At 49.9% G+C, this 7,500-nt stretch overlaps 1 protein-coding gene across 1 annotated transcript in view; it reads left to right on the top strand.

The window, feature by feature from the left end:
- The window catches only part of LOC135537055 (pre-B-cell leukemia transcription factor 1-like), a 51,666-nt gene that overhangs the window by 23,413 nt on the left and 20,753 nt on the right, over positions 1 to 7,500 (top strand). Inside the window, exon 2 of the mRNA XM_064963269.1 lies at positions 592 to 665. Within this exon, the coding sequence (XP_064819341.1) occupies positions 592 to 665 (74 nt within the window). The remainder of the gene's footprint in view (positions 1 to 591; positions 666 to 7,500) is intronic.

The raw sequence follows: 7,500 nt of genomic DNA, 5'->3' as shown, positions 1-7,500 counted from the left end.
TAAAGCTTATCTAGTAAGATCTCTTTCTTTCCTCTCTGAGTTAAAGAAAAGAATGCCAGCTGAAAGAATGTTCCTTGTGGTCACATGTCAGCAGGAATTCCCTCCAGAATGTTTGTGTGTGTGTGTGTGTGTGTGTGTGTATGTCTGTTTGTGTGTGTGTGTGCGCGTGTCTGTTTGTGTTTGTGTGTGTGTGTGTGTGTGTGCGTGTGTCTGCTTGTGTCTGTTTGTGTGTGCATGTGTCTGTTTGTGTGTTGAGAAGGTGCACTTTTAACCCTGGTTCAGTGGAAGATTGACAGCTGTGCTCCTATCATAGTTTTGGTTCTGTCTTGTAGCTAATGAATCTCTCCTCCCCCTACTCTCTCTCTCTCTCTCTCTCTCTCTCTCTCTCTCTCTCTCCCTCTCACTTTTTCTCTCTCTCTCTCTCTCTCTCTCTCTCTCTCTCTCTCTCTCTCTCTCACTTCTCTCTCTCTCTCTCTCTGTCTCTCTCACTTCTCTCTCTCTCTCTCTCTCTCTCTGTCTCTCTCACTTCTTTCTCTCTCTCTCTCTCTCTCTCCCCTTCTCTCTCTCCCTCCCCCCTTCTCTCTCACACAGGAAACATGCGTTAAACTGCCACAGAATGAAGCCCGCTCTCTTCAGTGTGCTGTGTGAGATCAAAGAAAAGACAGGTGAGCCAGTCAACCAATCAGTTCCTGACTTCCTCTATGATTGGCCAATCCCATTCGCTGTTCTACCACTGATGTCTTGAGTTATAGTCAGAAATGTTTTGAACGTCGCAGATAGAAATGTAATGTATAGAGCCTTTTTTCAACACAACAGGGTATTATAACTGCTCTACACTATACATTACTATCTGACTCTTGTCTTGGGACTTTTATTAAATTTTTTTATTGAACCTTTATTTAACTTGGCAAGTCAGTTAAGAAGAAATTCTTATTTACAATGATGGCCTACACCGGCCAAACCCGGACGACGCTGGGCCAATTTTGCACCGCCCAATGGGACTCCCAATCACGGCCGTTTGTGATACAGTCTGGATTCGAACCAGGGTGTCTGTAGTGGTGTCTCGTGTTTTGGTTGACTCTTCTCTGCTATTCCTCCAAGGGGTTGACGTTGTTTACATGGTCGTACAGCGTTTCCCTAAACACTGATCTAGAGTCAGCCCTCCATCTGGCCCTATCAACAATAGCCATACGACTGCATTGAATGAAACTGACACTAAAACTGGTCTTATCTTTTCATTTTAGTCCCCTTTACTGTCCTCTTCGCTTTTTAAAGTCACCTTCTTTCATTCACGCATCCCCCTTCCCCCCCCCCTCTCTCGCTCCCTCTCCCCTCTTCTCGTGATGGAAAACATTATGAGAGGCATCCTCTGCTGGCTGCCATGACGATATGTCAATCACCCGGTGTTGCTTGTTCCCGATTGGTCCAGAGGGGGAAAGGGGGAGGCCCGAGGCAGAGTAGGGGGTTATGGTTGTCAAGGCAACTAGCTGTCTTATTTACCTAATGTCATTCACTTTGATTTTCACATTTGCACTCTGTGTCGAGAGAGAGAGAGAGAGAGAGAGAGGTTGGTAGGTCTAGGTAATGATAGTGTTAACGGGGGGTATTTTAGTGTCATCATTATCATCTGAAACACATGCCAGGTACTCTCCATTCCTGCTATCTTTCATTTATCTTCATTCTTTCATCCCCTTTATCTTCTCATTCTGTCACACTCTTGCTTTCGGATTTCATAATGTCCTAAATATTTATCTTTCTTCCTCCCCTTTTCACCTCTGGTTTCACCATGTCTCTCTTGCCATGGTCCTCTTTCTCTTTTCCTCTCTCCCCTTCGACCTTCTCTCCTTCCCTCCCTTTCTGTCCCACGTTAGAACTAGTATAAATAACCACGACGAGACAGTCTAACAGAACAGCACAGGGTCTCTGTTGATCTCTCTCCTTCCGACTATATCATCTGGTTTCCTGCCCTTTTCTATGAGTGAGTGAGTGAGTGAGTGAGTGAGTGAGTGAGTGAGCAAAATAAGAAAAGGCATTTGGAATTAGACAAAGGGAAATAAGAGCAATGGAGAGAAGGAGAAAATGGGTAAGGGGGAAATAAAAGAAAATGGACAGAAAGAGAGGGAGGGAGAGAAAAAGGGTGACAGATTGATTGATGAGATGGAGGGAGAGGCAGTAATGACTGTGTCTGTGGATTGGCAGACTGGTGATATGCTCCAGACCCCTGTCAGCCTGGCCTCCTCCCCACCAACACTCACTCTCCCTGGGGGGAAGGGGGCTCACCCACTGCCCTGGCTTTGGCCTACACCCGGTGGTATCTGGTAATAGCCCACTCTGCTGGATCACAGTGGCAAGAAGCTGGTTTATAAAAAAGTAACATAGTGGGGTAATAAACTCACCATGTCTGTAAACAGGAGTGTGTGTGTGTTGTACAGTGGCGGCCTGTGTATTAGAGAGGTACAAATGTGTGTGTGAATGTGTTCGCACAATATGGGGTGTCTGAAACGTAGACCTGTCTGTCTGCCTGAAACATAGACCTGTCTGTCTGTCTGCCTGAAACGTAGACGTGTCTGTCTGTCTGAAACGTAGACCTGTCTGTCTGTCTGAAACGTAGACGTGTCTGTCTGTCTGAAACGTAGACGTGTCTGTCTGTCTGAAACGTAGACGTGTCTGTCTGTCTGAAACGTAGACGTGTCTGTCTGTCTGAAACGTAGACGTGTCTGTCTGTCTGAAACGTAGACCTGTCTGTCTGTCTGAAACGTAGACCTGTCTGTCTGTCTGAAACGTAGACGTGTCTGTCTGTCTGAAACGTAGACGTGTCTGTCTGTCTGAAACGTAGACCTGTCTGTCTGTCTTTCTGAAACATAGACGTGTCTGTCTGTCTGAAACGTAGACCTGTCTGTCTGCCTGAAACGTAGACGTGTCTGTCTGTCTGAAACGTAGACGTGTCTGTCTGAAACGTAGACCTGTCTGTCTGTCTGAAACGTAGACGTGTCTGTCTGAAACGTAGACGTGTCTGTCTGAAACGTAGACCTGTCTGTCTGTCTGAAACGTAGACCTGTCTGTCTGTCTGAAACGTAGACGTGTCTGTCTGTCTGAAACGTAGACCTGTCTGTCTGCCTGAAACGTAGACGTGTCTGTCTGTCTGAAACGTAGACCTGTCTGTCTGTCTGAAACGTAGACCTGTCTCTCTGTCTGTCTGAAACGTAGACCTGTCTCTCTGTCTGAAACGTAGACGTGTCTGTCTGTCTGAAACGTAGACCTGTCTGTCTGTCTGAAACGTAGACGTGTCTGTCTGTCTGAAACGTAGACCTGTCTGTCTGTCTGTCTGAAACATAGACGTGTCTGTCTGTCTGAAACGTAGACCTGTCTGTCTGCCTGAAACGTAGACGTGTCTGTCTGTCTGAAACGTAGACCTGTCTGTCTGTCTGAAACGTAGACCTGTCTGTCTGTCTGAAACGTAGACCTGTCTGTCTGTCTGAAACGTAGACCTGTCTGTCTGTCTGTCTGAAACGTAGACGTGTCTGTCTGTCTGAAACGTAGACCTGTCTGTCTGTCTGAAACGTAGACCTGTCTCTCTGTCTGTCTGAAACGTAGACCTGTCTGTCTGTCTGAAACGTAGACCTGTCTGTCTGTCTGACTGAAGCGTAGACGTGTCTGTCTGTCTGAAACGTAGACGTGTCTGTCTGTCTGAAACGTAGACGTGTCTGTCTGTCTGAAGCGTAGACGTGTCTGTCTGTCTGAAACGTAGACATGTCTGTCTGCCTGAAACGTAGATGTGTCTGTCTGTCTGTCTGCCTGAAACGTAGACCTGTCTGTCTGTCTGAAACGTAGACGTGTCTGTCTGAAACGTAGACGTGTCTGTCTGCCTGAAACGTAGACGTGTCTGTCTGAAACGTAGACGTGTCTGTCTGTCTGAAACGTAGACGTGTCTGTCTGTCTGAAATGTAGACCTGTCTGTCTGAAACATAGACCTGTCTGTCTGTCTGAAACGTAGACCTGTCTGTCTGTCTGAAACGTAGACCTGTCTGTCTGTCTGAAACGTAGACCTGTCTGTCTGTCTGAAACGTAGACGTGTCTGTCTGTCTGAAATGTAGACCTGTCTGTCTGAAACATAGACCTGTCTGTCTGTCTGAAACGTAGACCTGTCTGTCTGTCTGAAACGTAGACCTGTCTGTCTGTCTGAAACGTAGACGTGTCTGTCTGTCTGAAATGTAGACCTGTCTGTCTGAAACATAGACCTGTCTGTCTGTCTGAAACGTAGACCTGTCTGTCTGTCTGAAACGTAGACGTGTCTGTCTGTCTGAAATGTAGACCTGTCTGTCTGTCTGAAACGTAGACCTGTCTGTCTGTCTGAAACGTAGACGTGTGTGTGTGGTGGGCAGTCTCGGAGGCTGGACCATAATCCATACTAATTAAGGATTAATTAAAACTAATGGGACCTGGTTCCCCATCCTCTCTCTGTTTCTCTTTCATCCTCCTCTCTCTCTCTCTCTCTGTTTCTCTTTCATCCTCCTCTCTCTCTCTCTCTCTCTCTCTCTGTTTCTCTTTCATTTTCACTGGGCTGCGTGTAGACTGCACACTGGGCTGCGTGCAGACTACTCACTGGGCTGCGTGCAGACTACTCACTGGGCCGCGTGCAGACTACTCACTGGGCTGCGTGCAGACTACTCACTGGGCTACGTGTAGACTACTCACTGGGCTGCGTGCAGACTACTCACTGGGCTGCGTGCAGACTACTCACTGGGCTGCGTGCAGACTACTCACTGGGCTGCGTGTAGACTACTCACTGGGCTGCGTGCAGACTACTCACTGGGCTGCGTGCAGACTACTCACTGGGCTGCGTGTAGACTACTCACTGGGCTGCGTGCAGACTACTCACTGGGCTGCGTGCAGACTACTCACTGGGCTGCGTGCAGACTACTCACTGGGCTGCGTGCAGACTACTCACTGGGCTGCGTGCAGACTACTCACTGGGCTGCGTGCAGACTACTCACTGGGCTGCGTGCAGACTACTCACTGGGCTGCGTGTAGACTACACACTGGGCTGCGTGCAGACTACTCACTGGGCTGCGTGCAGACTACTCACTGGGCTGCGTGTAGACTACTCACTGGGCTGCGTGTAGACTACTCACTGGGCTGCGTGTAGACTACTCACTGGGCTGCGTGCAGACTACTCACTGGGCTGCGTGCAGACTACTCACTGGGCTGCGTGCAGTCTACTCACTGGGCTGCGTGCAGTCTACTCACTGGGCTGCGTGCAGACTACTCACTGGGCTGCGTGCAGACTACTCACTGGGCTGCGTGCAGACTACTCACTGGGCTGCGTGTAGACTACTCACTGGGCTGCGTGCAGACTACTCACTGGGCTGCGTGCAGACTACTCACTGGGCTGCGTGTAGACTACTCACTGGGCTGCGTGTAGACTACTCACTGGGCTGCGTGCAGACTACTCACTGGGCTGCGTGCAGACTACTCACTGGGCTGCGTGTAGACTACTCACTGGGCTGCGTGCAGACTACTCACTGGGCTGCGTTCAGACTACTCACTGGGCTGCGTGCAGACTACTCACTGGGCTGCGTGCAGACTACTCACTGGGCTGCGTGTAGACTACTCACTGGGCTGCGTGCAGACTACTCACTGGGCTGCGTGCAGACTACTCACTGGGCTGCGTTCAGACTACTCACTGGGCTGCGTGCAGACTACTCACTGGGCTGCGTTCAGACTACTCACTGGGCTGCGTTCAGACTACTCACTGGGCTGCGTGCAGACTACTCACTGGGCTGCGTTCAGACTACTCACTGGGCTGCGTGCAGACTACTCACTGGGCTGCGTGCAGACTACTCACTGGGCTGCGTGCAGACTACTCACTGGGCTGCGTGCAGACTACTCACTGGGCTGCGTGCAGACTACTCACTGGGCTGCGTGCAGACTACTCACTGGGCTGCGTGTAGACTACACACTGGGCTGCGTGCAGACTACTCACTGGGCTGCGTGCAGACTACTCACTGGGCTGCGTGTAGACTACTCACTGGGCTGCGTGGGTAGACTACTCACTGGGCTGCGTGTAGACTACTCACTGGGCTGCGTGCAGACTACTCACTGGGCTGCGTGCAGACTACTCACTGGGCTGCGTGCAGTCTACTCACTGGGCTGCGTGCAGTCTACTCACTGGGCTGCGTGCAGACTACTCACTGGGCTGCGTGCAGACTACTCACTGGGCTGCGTGCAGACTACTCACTGGGCTGCGTGCAGACTACTCACTGGGCTGCGTGCAGACTACTCACTGGGCTGCGTGCAGACTACTCACTGGGCTGCGTGTAGACTACTCACTGGGCTGCGTGTAGACTACTCACTGGGCTGCGTGCAGACTACTCACTGGGCTGCGTGCAGACTACTCACTGGGCTGCGTGTAGACTACTCACTGGGCTGCGTGCAGACTACTCACTGGGCTGCGTTCAGACTACTCACTGGGCTGCGTGCAGACTACTCACTGGGCTGCGTGCAGACTACTCACTGGGCTGCGTGTAGACTACTCACTGGGCTGCGTGCAGACTACTCACTGGGCTGCGTGCAGACTACTCACTGGGCTGCGTTCAGACTACTCACTGGGCTGCGTGCAGACTACTCACTGGGCTGCGTTCAGACTACTCACTGGGCTGCGTTCAGACTACTCACTGGGCTGCGTTCAGACTACTCACTGGGCTGCGTGTAGACTACTCACTGGGCTGCGTGTAGACTACTCACTGGGCTGCGTGCAGACTACTCACTGGGCTGCGTGTAGACTACTCACTGGGCTGCGTGCAGACTACTCACTGGGCTGCGTTTTGTACCTAATTAGATATAAAGATACTACAGTGTCTGATCCAGTTGAATTTCCTGGGTGTTCCCAGTTTCAGCAGAGTTTCAGTGTCTGATCCAGTTGAATTTCAAGACCTATACAATTACAGTAACTGTACCTCAGCACTAAGGCCTATAATTACAATAATTACAATAACTAACTCCGCACTAAGGCCTATAATTACAGTAACTGTAACTCGGCACCAAGACCTATACAATTACAGTAACTAACTCCGCACTAAGGCCTATACAATTACAGTAACTGTAACTCAGCACCAAGACCTATACAATTACAGTAACTAACTCAGCACTAACGCCTATACAATTACAGTAACTAACTCCGCACTAAGGCCTATAATTACTGTAACTCAGCACCAAGACCAAAACAATTACAGTAACAGTATTGTCATTTATCATATTGGGCTGTTTGCTGTTAATTGCCAGGTTGGGTCTGCAACCAGCAGAGGTTAGCTCTTGTACTGTCTGTCTGTCTGTCTGTCTGTCTGTCTGTCTGTCTGTCTGTCTGTCTGTCTGTCTGTCTGTCTGTCTGTCTGTCTGTATTGTAGACTGTGTGTCTGTGTGTGTATTGTAGACTGTGTGTGTCTGTGTGTGTATTGTAGACTGTGTGTGTCTGTGTGTGTATTGTAGACTGTGTGTGTCTGT

Source organism: Oncorhynchus masou, unplaced genomic scaffold (assembly GCF_036934945.1).
Source record: "Oncorhynchus masou masou isolate Uvic2021 unplaced genomic scaffold, UVic_Omas_1.1 unplaced_scaffold_704, whole genome shotgun sequence".
NCBI classification, from domain to species: domain Eukaryota; kingdom Metazoa; phylum Chordata; class Actinopteri; order Salmoniformes; family Salmonidae; genus Oncorhynchus; species Oncorhynchus masou.
This window is presented reverse-complemented; position numbering and strand designations above follow the sequence as displayed.